At 33.6% G+C, this 18,259-nt stretch overlaps 1 protein-coding gene across 1 annotated transcript in view; it reads right to left on the bottom strand.

Annotated features, from left to right (window-relative positions):
* Positions 1–943: 943 nt before the first annotated feature.
* LOC133663209 (partitioning defective 3 homolog B-like) overlaps positions 944–18,259 on the bottom strand; it is a 61,771-nt gene continuing 44,455 nt past the window's right edge. The window contains exons 2-4 of the mRNA XM_062067504.1: positions 9,119–9,325; positions 8,886–8,999; positions 944–5,278 (exon numbers count right to left, since the gene is read on the bottom strand). Of these exons, the coding sequence (XP_061923488.1) occupies positions 5,176–5,278; positions 8,886–8,999; positions 9,119–9,325 (424 nt within the window). The 3' untranslated portion in view covers positions 944–5,175. The remainder of the gene's footprint in view (positions 5,279–8,885; positions 9,000–9,118; positions 9,326–18,259) is intronic.

Genomic DNA, 18,259 nt, shown 5'->3' with positions numbered 1-18,259 from the left:
TCCATTTTGTTTAAAAATCATCAAAACACTTTAAATGTTTAAAATATCAACTTACACGAATGCAATCCATGTTAAAGGGCAACTGCACTTTTTGGGGGAACTTTGTGTGTCGTTCACACACCTTTTTCTCTTTTATTGTGTGTCCTATATGGTCAAAACTAAAAAATACAGAAAAAAACGATAGTAATTGGCAGCTAACATTATAGGTAATAGGGCTATGATCTATATTGCCAAAAAAAGCACATTAAAAAACCTCCAACATTTTATATACATGCTGTAAATATATGTATGTATATATATATATATATATATATATATATATATATATATATATATATATATATATATATATATATATATATATATATATATATATATATATATATATATATATACATATATATATATATATATATATATATATAGATGTATCTATATATATATACATACATATACTGTATGTGTGTAAATATGCATACATAAATATATACATACATATATATACACATAAATATATACATACATATATACATGCATGTATATACTAGGGCTGCAACTAACAACTAATTTGATAATCGATTAATCTGCCGATTATTAATCGATTAATAATCGGATAAAAGAGACAAACTACATTTCTATCCTTTCCAGTATTTTATTGGGGAAAAAAAAAGCATAGTGGCACCATACTTATTTTGATTATTGTTTCTCAGCTGTTTGTAAATGTTGCAGTTTATAAATAAAGGTTTAAAAAAAAACTATGCGCATAGCATAGATCCAACGAATCGATGACTAAATTAATCGCCAACTATTTTTATAATCGATTTTAATCGATTAGTTGTTGCAGCCCTAATTTATACATATATATAAATGTATATATATTCATACCTACATATACATACAGTATATATACATATAGTATATATATATGTACATATATATATATATATATATATTTATATATATATACATATATATATATATAAAATGTATATATCGTAGAACTGGCACCCAATGTTATTGAAAAAGTGTAGATTTTGAAACGAGAATCGCTTTGAATCGAGCCTTTGATTCTGAATCGAATCGTTACCCCCAAGAATTGAACCGAATCGTGTGGTTCCCAAAGCATAATTAATTATACATCATTCATATATTATTTACTGTTACGAAGCGGCCCTCTTGAGGGCATGTGGCCCTCCACAATACCAAGTTGGACACCCGTGCATTAAGGAGTGGGACTATCCAGGGCTAGCTGCAGTGTGCATAAACAACCACCGGGGAGCACCTGTGAGCAGATAATTCTGTATCATCACTTACTGTATCAGGTGTGTAGTGCAATCTTCACCCAGGCTTTAAGTGAGGGACGAGGCAACATTCCAGCCACTGTAAATGTTATGAGGTGTGAGTTAAGCATTCACTCAAAAAGTCCAGCGGTTATCCCGATGACAGCGCATGAGGAAAGGTCGAGGCACCATTTTTTGCTAAAAGCGGTGTTCTAACCAGCAAACTGACCGATGTTTCCATCCTGAGTGAGCACGTGTGCTTCATGAACGCCATAATGACAAGGGAGGCAACTAACTGGCTTCTAACAACACGATATTGATCATTTCATTCCACCATTAGCCTTTGTTGCCTAACTTCAGCCAGCAGACTGTGGAGGTTAACTTGTGTCTTTACTACCAACACATTTTTTTGACACTGAATTTACGTAACTGAATTTTTTGCGTCTGAATTTTGTGGAATTTTTTATTTTTTTTTTTACATCAAATTATGCAAAACATTTCTTTGGAAAAACATTCACAGTGAAAAAAAACTCAGTGTATACAAATTATGTGTCTAAAAAATGTTCAGTGTCAAAAAAATGTAGTGTTTAAAAATTCAGTGTAAAAAAAAATACAGTGTCGAAAAATGTGCTGCTTTAAAAAGCAAGACTTTTTTTTTTTTTGTTTTTTTTTTTAAACAGGTCACATGACTTCAAACTTGACACCTCATTGGCTGGTTTTGAAAAAGGATCGATTGCTTAAGTCTTAATTTACCGGAAGTGAGAGTCTTGCTTTTTGAAGCAGCGGATTTTTCAGCACTGAATTTTTTTAACACTGCATTTTATACACTATTTTTTTTACACTGATTTATTTTTTACACTAAATTTTTATGCATTTAATTTTTTTACACTGAGTTTTTTTACAACACATTTTTACACACTGAATTTTTTTACACTTGTGTCTTTACTACGAGAGCTTTTTTTGACACTGAAATTTTTGAGTCTGAATTTTGTGAACTGAATTTTTTGTACATCAAATTATGCAAACCATTTCTTTGAAAAAACATTCACCGTTTAAAAATTCAGTGAACAAAAACTCAGTGTATAAAAATTATGTGTCCAAAAATAATTTCAGTGTCAAAAAAATTAAGTGTATAAAAATTCATTATAAAAAAAATGTGAATAAAAATTCAGTGTAAAAAAAATACAGTGTCGAAAAAATGTGCTGCTTTAAAAAGCAAGACTCTTTTTTTTTTTTTTTTTTTTTTTGAAAACAGGTCACATGACTTCAAACTTGACACCTCATTGGCTGGTTCTGAAAAAAGATCGCGATTGCACTGAATTTTTTTAACACTGCATTTTATACACTATTTTTTTTTTTACACTAAATTTTTATGCATTGAATTTTTTTGCAACAAATTTTTATACACTGCATTTTTTTTACACTTGTGTCTTTACTACGAGAGCTTTTTTTGACACTGACATTTTTGCGTCTGAATTTTGTGAACTGAATTCTTTTTTACATCAAATTTTGTTGAACATTTATTTAGAAAAACATTCACTGTTTTAAAATTCAGTGCACAAAAAGTAATTGTATAAAAATTCAGTGTCAAAAAAATGTAGTGTATAAAACATTAGTGTAAAAAATGTTTTTGTGTCAAAAAAAAAATGTGTATAAAAATTCAGTGTAAAAAAATTCAGTGTCGAAAATTTTCTGCTTCAAAAAGCAAGACTCTTATTTTTGAAAAAAAAAAAAACAGGTCACGTGACTTCAAACTTGACACCTTATTGGCTGGTTCTGAAAAAATATCAATTGCTTAAGTCTTAATTTTTGGAAGCAGCACATTTTTCAGCACTGAATTTTTTTAACACTGCATTTTCATATACAATTTTTTTGCACTCAATTTTATACACTGATTTTTTTTTTTTTTTTACACAAAATTTTTATACACTGATTTTTTTACGGAATTTTTTATACACTGAATTTTTTTACAACTATTTTTTTTACACTGATTCTTTTTACACTTGTGTCTTTACTACGAGAGCATTTTTTGACACTGAATTTATGTAACATAACTTTTTCAAATTTTTTAATTATGCTGAAAATTTCTTTGGAAAAACATTCACTGTTTTAAAATTCAGTGTCCAAAAAAATTTCAGTGTCCAAAAAAAATTGTGTAGAAAAATTCAATGTAAACAAAAAAAAATGGTGTAGAAAAATTCAGTGTAAAAAAATAGTGTCGAAAAATTTGCTGCTTCAAAATGCAAGACACTTTTTTTTTTTTTTTTAAAACAGGTCATGTGACTTCAAACTTGACACCTCATTGGCTGGTGATGAAAAAGGATCCATTGCTTAAGTCTTAATTTACCGGAAGTGAGTCTTGCTTTTTGAAGCAGCAAATTTTTTAGCACTGAATTTTTTTTAACACTGCATTTTAATTTATTAATTTTTTTACACTCAATTTTATACACTGATTTTTTTACAACAATTTTTTATACACTGAATTTTATTACACTGATTTTTTTCCCACTAATTATTTTACACTTGTGTCTTTACTACGAGAGCATTTTTTGACACTAAATTTATGTAACATATTTTTTCAAATTTTTAAAATATGCTGAAAATTTCTTCGGAAAAACATTCACTGTTTTAAAATTCAGTGTCCAAAAAAATGTCAGTGTCAAAAAAAAAAGTGTGTAAAAATTCAGTGTAACAAAAATGTAAGTGTAAAAAAAAAATAGTGTATAAAAATTCAGTGTGAAAAAATATAGTGTTGAAAAATGTGCTGCTTCAAAAAGCAAGACTCGTTTTTGCAAAAAAACAGGTCACATGACTTCAAACTTGACCTAATTGGCTGTTAATGAAAAAAGATCGATTGCTTAAGGCCTAATTTATCGGAAGTGAGTCTTGCTTTTTGAAGCAGCAAATTTTTCAACACTGAATTTTTTAGCACTGATTTTTCATACACTGTTTTTTTTACACTCAATCTTATACCCTGATTATTTTTTTACACTAAATTTGTATACACTATTTTTTTTTACACTCAATCTTATACCCTGATTATTTTTCATACACTGAATTTTGATGCACTAATTTTTTTTACACTGAATTTTTTTTTTACTACAAATTTTTATACACTGAATTTTGATGCACTAATTTTTTTACACTGAATGTTTTTTTACAACAAATTTTTATAGACTGAATTTTTTTACACAGTATTTTTATACACTGAATTTATTTACACCGAATTTTCATACACCAAATTTCGAGTCTTGCTTTTTGAAGCAGCAAATATTTTTTTTACACTGAATTTTTATACACTGTTTTTATTACACTCAATCACATATTTATTACACTCAATGATATACACTGATATTTTTTTACACAAAATTTTTATACACTGTTTTTTTTTACACTCAATCTTATACCCTGATTATTTTTCATACACTGAATTTTGATGCACTAATTTTTTTACACTGATTTTTTTTTCCAACAAATTTTTATACACTGAATTTTTTTTACACAGTATTTTTGTACACTGAATTTATTTACGTCGAATTCTCATACACCAAATTTCGAGTCTTGCTTTTTGAAGCAGCAAATATTTTTTTACACTAAATTTATATACACAATTTTTTTTATTTTACACTGAATTTTTATACAACAATTTTTTTTTGACACTGAATTTTTATACTTTGAATTTTAAAACCCTGCAGTTTTTCCAATGAAATTGTCATCATAATTTGATGTAAAAAAAACAGTTAAAAAATTTAAACACAAACAATTTAGTTAAAGACACAAATGAACCTCTCTTTGATACCGACGCTGATTTGAGTTCCACCAGTACCACGTTCGATTCTTTTTCTCAGCGTATCGTCATGGTAACCGATTGTTATCACTTCCTGTGGGCGGGGTTTCACACAGCTGCAGTCATGGCATTCTTCTGTCTGGGGTTGGTTTGGTGTCTCCCGCCCTCGCCGTTGTAGCCGTACTGGTCAGGACCGGCGTCCACAAGGTGCCTGTGGGGAATCATTACATGTTGTTATTTCAGAAAATGTTGCCACTATTTCTGTTTTATGACGCTTTTTGGCAAGCATGCTAACTGTTAGCATTTAATTTTGGCTTTGGATCTTGAGCATTCACACAACATTTCTACAAAAATTGCACACCCCAGCTTTATATACTATGGTATGGTTAGCATTTTAGCATGCTAGTTTTTTTTTTAATATATATTTTAGCAGGTATACTCACCAGTGTCACCTTTTTGGGTATTTCACTATTGCCAGTAGTAAGCTTGTAATTATTAGCTTGTTAGCGTAAATACTGTTAGCATGCTAGCTTATCATTTATTTATTTTTTAGCTAATTTTGCTACTATTTCTGTTTTATGACGCTATTTGGCCAGCGTGCTAACTGTTAGCATTTCAGTTTGGCTTTGGATCTTGAGCATTCACACAAAATTTCTACCAAAATTGCACACCCCAGATTTATATACTTTGGTATGGTTAGCATTTTAGCATGCTATTTTTTTTAATAGACATTTTAGCAGGTGTACTCATCAGTGTCATATTTTTGTGTATTTCACTATTTCCAATAGTAAGCTTGTAATTATTATCTTGTTAGCATAGGCACTGTTAGTATGCTAGCCTTTATTGGCTAATTTTGCCAATATTTCTGTTACTTGTTGCTATCTGGCCAGCATGCTAACTGTTAGCATTTAAATTTTGCTTTGGATCTTGAGCATTCACACAAAATTTCTACCGAAATTGCACACCCCAGAGTAATATACTTTGGTACGGTTAGTATTTTAGCATGCTAACATTAGCGTGCTAGCTGTTTTTTTGTTTTTTTTTAGCTAATTTTGCTACTATTTCTGTTTACTGACGTTTTTTGGCCAGCGTGCTAACTGTTATCATTTCATTTTGGCTTCGGATCTTGAGCATTCACGCAACATTTCTACAGAAATTGCACACCCCGGAGTAATATACTTTTGTACGGTTAGCATTTTAGCATGCTAATCTTAGCATTCTATTTTTTTTTAGATATTTTAACATGTATACTCATCCGTGTCATATTTTTTTGGGGGTATTTCACTATTGCCAATAGTAAGCCTGCAATTATTGGCGTAGGTACTGTTAGCATGTTAGCTTTTATTAGCTCATTTTGCCAATATTTCTGTTACTTGGCGCTATGCGGCCAGCACGCTAACTGTTAGCATTTCAGTTTGGCTTTGGATCCTCAGCATTCCCACGAAATGTATACCGAAATGTCATCTTCTTTAAAAAAAAATCTATATACCGTATTTTCCGCACTATAAGGCGCACCGGATTATAAGGCGCCCCTTCAATGAATGGCCTATTTTAAAACTGTGTTCATATATAAGGCGCACCGCATTATAAGGCGCATAGAATAGACGCTACAGTAGAGGCTGGGGTTCCGTTATGCATCCCGTAGTTGCGAGAGCTGTTGTGGCTCAATATTGGTCCATATATAAGGCGCACCTTCAATGAATGGCCTATTTTAAAACTGTGTTCATATATAAGGCGTGCTGCATTATAAGGCGCATAGAATAGACGCTACAGTAGAGGCTGGGGTTACGTTATGCATCCCGTAGTTGCGAGAGCTGTTGTGGCTCAATATTGATTCATATATAAGGCGCACCAGATTATAAGGCGCACCTTCAATGAATGGCCCGTTTTAAAACTTTGTTCATATATAAGGCGCACCGCATTATAAGGCGCATAGAATAGACGCTACAGTAGAGGCTGGGGTTACGTTATGCATCCCGTAGTTGCGAGACCTGTTGTGGCGCAATATTGGTTCATATATAAGGCGCACCAGATTATAAGGCGCACCTTCAATGAATGGCCTGTTTTAAAACTTTGTTCATATATAAGGCGCACCACATTATAAGGCGCATAGAATAGACGCTACAGTAGAGGCTGGGGTTACGTTATGCATCCCGTAGTTGCGAGACCTGTTGTGGCGCAATATTGGTCCATATATAAGGCGCACCAGATTATAAGGCGCACCTTCAATGAATGGCCTGTTTTAAAACTTTGTTCATATATAAGGCGCACCGCATTATAAGGCGCATAGAATAGACGCTACAGTAGAGGCTGGGGTTACGTTATGCATCCCGTAGTTGCGAGAGCTGTTGTGGCGCAATATTGGGCCATATATAAGGCGCACCAGATTATAAGGCGCACCTTCAATGAATGGCCTGTTTTAAAACTTTGTTCATATATAAGGCGCACCGCATTATAAGGCGCATAGAATAGACACTACAGTAGAGGCTGGGGTTACGTTATGCATCCCGTAGTTGCGAGACCTGTTGTGGCGCAATATTGGCCCATATATAAGGCGCACCGGATTATAAGGCGCACCTTCAATGAATGGCCTGTTTTAAAACTTTGTTCATATATAAGGCGCACCGCATTATAAGGCGCATAGAATAGACGCTACAGTAGAGGCTGGGGTTACGTTATGCATCCCGTAGTTGCGAGACCTGTTGTGGCGCAATATTGGTCCATATATAAGGCGCACCGGATTATAAGGCGCACCTTCAATGAATGGCCTGTTTTAAAACTTTGTTCATATATAAGGCGCACCGCATTATAAGGCGCATAGGATAGACGCTACAGTAGAGGCTGGGGTTACGTTATGCATCCCGTAGTTGCGAGACCTGTTGTGGCGCAATATTGGTCCATATATAAGGCGCACCAGATTATAAGGCGCACCTTCAATGAATGGCCTGTTTTAAAACTTTGTTCATATATAAGGCGCACCGCATTATAAGGCGCATAGAATAGACGCTACAGTAGAGGCTGGGGTTACGTTATGCATCCCGTAGTTGCGAGAGCTGTTGTGGCGCAATATTGGGCCATATATAAGGCGCACCAGATTATAAGGCGCACCTTCAATGAATGGCCTGTTTTAAAACTTTGTTCATATATAAGGCGCACCGCATTATAAGGCGCATAGAGTAGACACTACAGTAGAGGCTGGGGTTACGTTATGCATCCCGTAGTTGCGAGACCTGTTGTGGCGCAATATTGGTCCATATATAAGGCGCACCGGATTATAAGGCGCACCTTCAATGAATGGCCTGTTTTAAAACTTTGTTCATATATAAGGCGCACCGCATTATAAGGCGCATAGAATAGACGCTACAGTAGAGGCTGGGGTTACGTTATGCATCCCGTAGTTGCGAGACCTGTTGTGGCGCAATATTGGTCCATATATAAGGCGCACCGGATTATAAGGCGCACCTTCAATGAATGGCCTGTTTTAAAACTTTGTTCATATATAAGGCGCACCGCATTATAAGGCGCATAGAATAGACGCTACAGTAGAGGCTGGGGTTACGTTATGCATCCCGTTGTTGCGAGACCTGTTGTGGCGCAATATTGGTCCATATATAAGGCGCACCGGATTATAAGGCGCACTGTCAGCTTTTGAGAAAATTGGAGGTTTTCAGGTGCGCCTTATAGTGCGGAAAATACGGTATTGTACTGGTTTTACTACCAAAAAGGCCCCTGTATCCTTTGAATTGTCAGTCTGTGGGCCCTCCTGTTCTAGAAAATAGAGTTTCAAATCTTTCACCGGTCCTGGCGGCTAAACGTACCTGTAGGCTCCGCCCCCAGCAGCGCTGCGGGTCATGGTGTCGTACCGTAGTCCCCGGAGAGGAGGGGTAGGTGACGGGGGCACATCCTGCCTCAAGGGTCCTCTCTGCTGGGAGCTAAAGGGGCACAAGACAAGAACTCCAAGGACGGTGCGGACATGTTTTTGAGAAACGCCAGTTGGCGGTGCGACGGATTGGGAACAGCTGAGTCGAGGGGGGGTGTTGCGTTCAATTACCTCGGGTGGGGGTAAAAACCGGAGTCAACTCCCCGAGGGTCCCCTGGCCGTGAATGCGGCTGGCCGGGGGGGTAGCTGGGGAAGGACGGAGGGGACTGAGAGTTGGGGTTAGGGTAGGACGGGGCCTGCTGGTAACCTTGTGGGGACCCCAGATAATGACCTGACCAGGGATGCATGGTGTACTCAGCTGGATCCAATGGACCTCGTCTGGAGAGAGGGAGGTGACAAATGATAGATTAGGACAACAGCAACTTATCATCGAACAAGTGGTGTGCTCACTAAAACGTCTTCCAAACGACATGGGGACTTTTTCAACGAGGGTTGTGCAATTTTGCACCGAAATTCTCAGAGTTGATTGGATGTGACGGACAGATGATGACATCACACGGGCCCTCTGGGGCACCGAGAAGCCAGGGTCGGAAGGAATGAGGGTGTGTACTTTTGCTTTTTTAATTTTTTTTTTATTGGCTCGTTCCAGCCGTTTTTCTGAGACATTATTATATCAGACATATATTCTAAATAATATAAATACAGTCTATTATACAGCATTATTCACATGTGAATAACATAAATACAGTCTATTATACAGAATTATTCCCATGTGAATAACATAAATACAGTCTATTATACAGCATTATTCACATGTGAATAACATAAATACAGTCTATTATACAGCATTATTCACATGTGAATAACTTAAATACAGTCTATTATACAGCATTATTCACATGTGAATAATATAAATACAGTCTATTATACAGCATTATTCACATGCGAGTAATATAAATACAGTCTATTATACAGCATTATTCACATGTGAATAACATAAATACAGTCTATTATACAGCATTATTCACATCTGAATAACATAAATACAGTCAATTATACAGCATTATTCACATGTGAATAATATAAATACAGTCTATTATACAGCATTATTCACATGCGAGTAATATAAATACAGTCTATTATACAGCATTATTCACATGTGAATAATATAAATACAGTCTATTATACAGCATTATTCACATGTGAGTAATATAAATACAGTCTATTATACAGCATTATTCACATGTGAATAACATAAATACAGTCTATTATACAGCATTATTCACATCTGAATAACATAAATACAGTCAATTATACAGCATTATTCACATGTGAATAATATAAATACAGTCTATTATACAGCATTATTCACATGTGAATAATATAAATACAGTCTATTATACAGAATTATTCACATGTGAATAATATACATACAGTCTATCATACAGCATTATTCACATGTGAATAATATAAATACAGTCTATCATACAGCATTATTCACATGTGAATAATATAAATACAGTCTATTATACAGCATTATTCACATGTGAGTAATATAAATACAGTCTATTATACAGCATTATTCACATGTGAGTAATATAAATACAGTCTATTATACAGCATTATTCACATGTGAGTAATATAAATACAGTCTATTATACAGCATTATTCACATGTGAATAATATAAATACAGTCTATTATACAGCATTATTCACATGTGAATAATATAAATACAGTCTATTATACAGCATTAGTCACATGTGAATAACATAAATACAGTCTATTATACAGTATTATTCACATGTGAATAACATAAATACAGTCTCTTATACATCGATCTCAATGTTTTATTCCGATTACCGTAAATTCCGGAATACGAGCCGCTGCTTTTGTCCTACGCTTTAAATCCTGTGGGTTATTTATTTATTTGCTGAGGCCCATAATGCAAATAGTTTGAAAACAACAAACAGCAAAAAATGTTTGTTATTGTTTGATTGTTTGCTACGGCGCCATCTTTTGGACGAGTTCAAAAGTTTTTCGTAAGTTTTTCAAAACATTTACGAAGCCCTCAGATAAATCTGGCTGAGAGGTCTGTGTGTGTGTGTGTGTGTGATTTTTCATTCATCGCTCCAAGCGACGTTTGTAAGTTTTACAATATAACTAAAACAACTCTTACTAAACCGTCCCATGCGTGATGTCTGTAAGAGTGTTTTCATGCATATTGTTAGCATTAGCTAATATGCTAACACGTTTATGAGCCTCTGTGTTAGTATTATTAACTTACAATGGTATTCTTTATGTATTGTTTAAATTTTACAAATTTCTCAGTAAATTCACCAAAACGTGACCGTGGAGTTATTGAGTCAGTTTAGGTGATTGGAGAGTTAGCTTCCGCAGCTAGTGGGTCCATGACGATGACTTTTGTTTTGTTTGATCGGCCGTTTTACTGCCTTGTTACAGACACCGTTTGGAAACAGTTAAGGTATGTAAATAAACATTTACAAAATCTTTCTGTGTAAATAACTCATTTCACATCGTATATTTCTGTGGCTTCTTAGACATATTTTAAGCATCGTAAATTTCGGACAATAAACCGCAATTTTTTTTCCTACACTTTGAACGGTGCGGCTTTATTTATGGATTTTTCTTCGCTGACGGCCACAACGCAAATTGTTTTCAATAAACACTGACAATGTGGGCTATTTTTTGTGCTACGGCGCCATCTTTTGGACGAGTTCGCTCACTGCAGGTGCTGCCATGCCCTTCTTTTTAGAGCTTGCAACCGGAAGTGCCGTCCATAGCGATCCTACTCTAAGATTTTTCATTCATCACTCCGAGCAACGTTTGTAAGTTTTACAATATAACTAAAACTATCCATAGTTACTAAACCGTCCCATGTCTGATGTCTGTAGGAGTGTTTTCGTGCATATTTGTACGTGCTGACGTAATGCAATCAAGCTAGCGTTGTTAGCATTAGCTAATATGCTAACACGTTTACGAGCGTCTGTGTTAGTATTATTAACTTACAATGGTATTCTTTGTGTATTGTTTAAATTTTACAAATTTCTCAGTAAATTCACCAAAACGTGACCGTGGAGTTATTGAGTCTGTTTAGCTGATTGGAGAGCTAGCTTCCGTAGCTAGCGGGTCGATGACGATGACTTATGTTTTGTTTGATCAGCCGTTTTACTGCCTTGTTACAGACCCCGTTTGGAAACAGTTAAGGTATGTAAATAAACATTTACAAAATCTTTCTGTGTAAATAACTTATTTCACAATGTATGTACAGTAACTGTAGCTTATTAGACATACTTTAAGCACTGTAAATTTCGGATTTTTATGGATTTTTCTTCGTTGACGGCCATAATGCAAATTGTTTTCAATAAACACTGACAAGGTGTGTTATTGTTTGTGCTGCGATGCCATCTTTTGGACGACTTCGCTCACAGCAGGTGCTGCGGGGTGAACGTCTACAGTATTTCCTTCCGTTTAAAGCTTTGAACCGGAAGTACAAGTGCCGTCCTGTCTTCTAATCGTCTATAGATTTTCTATTCATATGGATTCTTTGTCACTCTAAGCTACGTTTGTAATTTTTACAATATAACTAAAACTATTCTTACGTACTAAACCGTCCCATGTGTGATGTCAGTAGGAGTGTTTTCATGCATATTTGTACATGCTATCATATAGTAATAAAGCTAGCATTGTTAGCATAAGCTAACATAACCCATTTTTATTCACTGGCTTTTAACCCAGCATGAGACTTTAAACTGTTTTTTACTTTTTTAACTGCTTTTTATCTAACAAATTGTTCTTAGGGTAATTTGTATTTGCTTTTTCAATGTGTATTTTACTTCTGTTTTAAATGTTATTTTTTAGTCTGTCCTTTGCCTCTATATCTTTGTAGTGTACAGCCCTTTGTTCTTCAACCGTGGTTGTTTTTAAAGGGCTTTATAAATAAAGTTGGTATGGTATGGTAATATGTTACCACGTGTACAAGAGTTTGTGTTAGTATTATTAACTTACAATGGCATTCTTTTTGTATTGTTTCAAATTCACCAAAATGTCACCATGGAATTATTGAGTCTGTTTAGCTGATTGGAGAGCTAGCTTCCGCAGCTAGTGGGTCCATGACGATGACTTCTGTTTTGTATGATCAGCCGTTTTACTGCCTTGGAAACAGTTAAGGTATGTAAATAAACATTTATAAAATCTTTCTGTGTAAATAACTTATTTCACAACGTATATATCTGTGGCTAATATATAGAAAACCTTTTTTTCCCAGAATTTTATGGGTGCGGCTTATATCCCGGTGTGCTCCATAGTCCGGAAAATACCGTAAGTACAAGTTTCAATTTTTTTGCCTCCTTTCAGGTTATTGTTTTGCTCTATTTTTGGCCATAACTTCAATTGTTAGTTTACCTTTTTTAAACATTTTTTATTTCAAATGATTTCATATATCACTGAAAAACTGGGAAATCATTTTAGCCCACTCATAGGGATAGGAATTTCTCCCACTCCCACACATGGGAGCACACACTCACGCACACACAGTTGTTGTAATCCGGCCCGGTCCTGTTAATAGATGTTGATGTCCTAGGCCCAGCGGGGAGCAAGTACACGGACAAGTCCCCCGCATAGCTCACATTATGAGGTATTACATTTTATTTCACCGCCACCTCATCAGTCTCCTTGGTTTTTTTGTTGTTGTTTTTTTACCTCCCCTCTCGCTCTTTTTGCCTCAACTTTGGGAAGTTGTGTTCCTTTGGTCAATTGCAAATTGTCATATATTTCCAACCAGAGGTGGGTAGAGTAGCCATAAATTGTACTCAAGTAAGAGTACTGTTACTTTGGAGATTTATTACTCAAGTAAAAGTAAGGAGTAGTCATCCAAATATTTACTTGAGTAAAAGTAAAAAGTCTGTTGTGAAAAAAACTACTCAAGTACTGAGTAACTGATGAGTAACCTGTTCGTTTAATGATGACGGCAACAAATAATGCACAAAAACATAAAAATAGCAATGAGCAAATTCAGAGCCAGGAATATCTCTTAAGCAACTAAAACAATAATATATATTAAATAATAATACATTAAATTGAGCCACAAAAACTTAACAGCACCATAGGCTCAATAGGCAGAGATTACAAAGGAAAATAACAAGTTAGCCTTTACTTAGAAGTACAATTTATCCCAAAAAGTTACTCAAGTAGATGTAACGGAGTAAATGTAGCGCGTTACTACCCACCTCTGTTTCCAACACAAGTTTTTCTTGATGTCATAGTAGTCAATAAAAAGTGCCAATATTGTTTCACACTGATTTTAGTGGGACTTAAAGACCGCTAACCAATCGAGGATTTGATACGTTCATGCAAATGTGTTAATAATGTTGCAAAAAAAAAAGTGCTGGTGACAATCTGCCAGTCGTCTCTTTTTAAAGGTTTAGGTCAGCGGTGTCCAAAGTGCGACTATTTGCGGGAAACATAAACAAGTGGAATAAAAGAGCAAACAGGTCAAATGTAACGAGAAAAAGTTGCAATGTTGACTCGAATAACACAAAGCTGGCAGGCAAACATTTTTTTTTTTTTTTTAAAACTGTCATTGCTCCAAAAAAAATTATTACCGTATTTAAAATCCACTTAAAATCATTTTTTCCCCCTCAAAACTCGACAGTGCGCCTAATGTATGGAATAATTCTGGTTTTGCTTACCGACCTCGAAGCAATTTTATTTGGTACATGGTGTAATGATAAGTGTGAGCAGTAGATGGCAGTCACACATAAGAGGTATGTGTAGACTGCACTATGATGGCAATATGACCCAAGTAAACAGCACCGACATTTTATATGTTCCATTGAAAATATAGAACATTAAAAATCTATCAAAATGTTTTAGTACGACTTTGGTAAGCTATGAAGCCGCACCGCTTGATGGATTGTCGGCGCATTAAACATACGAGTATTATTATGGTGTGTGTGTATAAGGTAACATATTATCTTGTGTTTTGTTTCGCAATATTATGCAAAAGCAACTTTTCTTACCTTCGGGTACCTGCTGATCTGTATTTGGGATCTGCATAAATCCTAAAAAATTGTGTGACTTCGCCTTTGCTGACACCGAAGTCTTCTTTTTCTCTATCTTCTTGTTATGGGACATTCATCCTCCGCTGTTGCCATTTCTAATATAAAGTAGTGTAAAGTTCTTACTTATATCTGTCAGTAAACTCGCCATGAAAGCGCTAAAACATACCGGTGTAGTGAGTTTACATTATCCACCCAAGGAACTTTAATTATTAGAGAGTTCCAGTCGGACGGTTTTTCCATCGGCAGTGCGCCTTATAACCCGGTGCGCCCTATGGTCCGGAAAATACGGAAATCAAAATCATTGTTGTATCTATTCAAGTTTCCAATTACTTCACATCAAATATTACACTACTGCATATTTTGTGTGTTTGCTATATAAAAAAATTGGTTCTTTGACAAAAAGGGCATAAGACAAACAACTTTTTTTTTTTTTTTAATAATAAAATCTTATCGGCGGATACATCTGAAGTTTATCTAAAGTGTTGAAAAGTAAGAACAAAAAACTAAAGACTTATTTTCAACACTTATGAGTGAGCACTTTTGGATCGGAAGAATTTTAGTGGGATTAAAAAAACAACAACAACTTAAAAAAAAACAAAAAAAAACCCTTAATTCTCTAAAAATAATAATGAATCAAAATAATCATTATTATGAAATACTGACCTCCAAATACTTCACATCAAATATTTCACTTGGAAATTTTTTCGGGGTGAAAATAATGCATATTGTGGGTTTTTGCCATTCAAGACAGGATTATCTTTGACAAATAAGCGCATACAACATAGAAAACAAACAATTGACACGTACTGTAGACCTGAATTTCATCTACAGTCGTGTTGAATAATTAAAAAAACAAAACAAAATAATATATGACTATTTTTAATTTTTTTATTTTATGACTGAGACCCTATCCTCTGGACCCAACTTGAGGGGAGCCCTAAGGGTTAAAACAAAATAAAAAATACAATAAAATATCAAAATGGCCTCGGCATGGTTTGATTTTTTTAAAGTTTGAAAACCCCTAGTTTAGGCAATGTCTGCCTGCAATCAATCAATCAATCAATCAATCAATCAATCAATCAATCAATCAATCAATCAATCAAAGTGTATTTATATAGCTCTTAATCACAAGTGTCTCAAAGGGCTGCACAAGCCACAATGACATTCTCGATTCAGATCCCACACATTCTCTTTTTTTTAATGCATTCTAACTCGTAAAATATGGCAAGTACGAGGCGGCTAATAGAATTGAATAAAAATTACTTTATTGATTCCTGGGGGAAATTCAGCACCACAGTTCGCTCACAATAGACAATAAACACTTAGGTATTTTTTACATGTGAATAATATAAATACAGTCTATTATACAGCATTATTCACATGTGAATAACATAAATACAGTCTATTATACAGCATTATTCACATATGAATAATATAAATACAGTCTATTATACAGCATTATTCACATGTGAATAACATAAATACAGTCTATTATACAGCATTATTCACATATGAATAATATAAATACAGTCTATTATACAGCATTATTCACATGTGAATAGTATAAATACAGTCTATTATACAGCATTATTCACATGTGAATAACATAAATACAGTCTATTATACAGCATTATTCACATGTGAATAACATGAATACAGTCTATTATACAGCATTATTCACATGTGAATAACATAAATACAGTCTATTATACAGCATTATTCACATGTGAATAATATAAATACAGTCTATTATACAGCATTATTCACATGTGAATAATATAAATACAGTCTATTATACAGCATTATTCACATGTGAATAATATAAATACAGTCTATTATACAGCATTATTCACATGTGAATAACATGAATACAGTCTATTATACAGCATTATTCACATTTGAATAACATAAATACAGTCTATTATACAGCATTATTCACATGTGAATAATATAAATACAGTCTATTATACAGCATTATTCACATGTGAATAACATAAATACAGTCTATTATACAGTATTATTCACATGTGAATAACATAAATACAGTCTATTATACAGCATTATTCACATGTGAATAACATAAATACAGTCTATTATACAGTATTATTCACATGTGAATAACATAAATACAGTCTATTATACAGCATTATTCACATGTGAATAACATAAATACAGTCTATTATAAAGCATTATTCACATGTGAATAATATAAATACAGTCTATTATACAGTATTATTCACATGTGAATAACATGAATACAGTCTATTATACAGCATTATTCACATGTGAATAACATAAATACAGTCTATTATACAGCATTATTCACATGTGAATAACATAAATACAGTCTATTATACAGCATTATTCACATGTGAATAATATAAATACAATCTATTATACAGTATTATTCACATGTGAATAACATAAATACAGTCTATTATACAGCATTATTCACATGTGAATAACATAAATACAGTCTATTATACAGCATTATTCACATGTGAATAATATAAATACAGTCTATTATACAGCATTATTCACATGTGAATAATATAAATACAGTCTATTATACAGCATTATTCACATGTGAATAACATAAATACAGTCTATTATACAGCATTATTCACATGTGAATAATATAAATACAGTCTATTATACAGCATTATTCACATGTGAATAATATAAATACAGTCTATTATACATCATTATTCACATGTGAATAACATAAATACAGTCTATTATACAGCATTATTCACATGTGAATAACATGAATACAGTCTATTATACAGCATTATTCACATGTGAATAACATAAATACAGTCTATTATACAGCATTATTCACATGTGAATAATATAAATACAGTCTATTATACAGCATTATTCACATGTGAATAATATAAATACAGTCTATTATACAGCATTATTCACATGTGAATAACATGAATACAGTCTATTATACAGCATTATTCACATGTGAATAATATAAATACAGTCTATTATACAGCATTATTCACATGTGAATAACATAAATACAGTCTATTATACAGCATTATTCACATGTGAATAATATAAATACAGTCTATTATACAGCATTATTCACATGTGAATAATATAAATACAGTCTATTATACAGCATTATTCACATGTGAATAACATAAATACAGTCTATTATACAGCATTATCATAATCATATGCATAATTACGCAAGCCATCTCATACTATGCCACTAAA

The sequence above is a fragment of the Entelurus aequoreus genome, linkage group LG13 (genome assembly GCF_033978785.1).
Source record: "Entelurus aequoreus isolate RoL-2023_Sb linkage group LG13, RoL_Eaeq_v1.1, whole genome shotgun sequence".
Classification (NCBI taxonomy): Eukaryota; Metazoa; Chordata; class Actinopteri; order Syngnathiformes; family Syngnathidae; genus Entelurus; species Entelurus aequoreus.
This window is presented reverse-complemented; position numbering and strand designations above follow the sequence as displayed.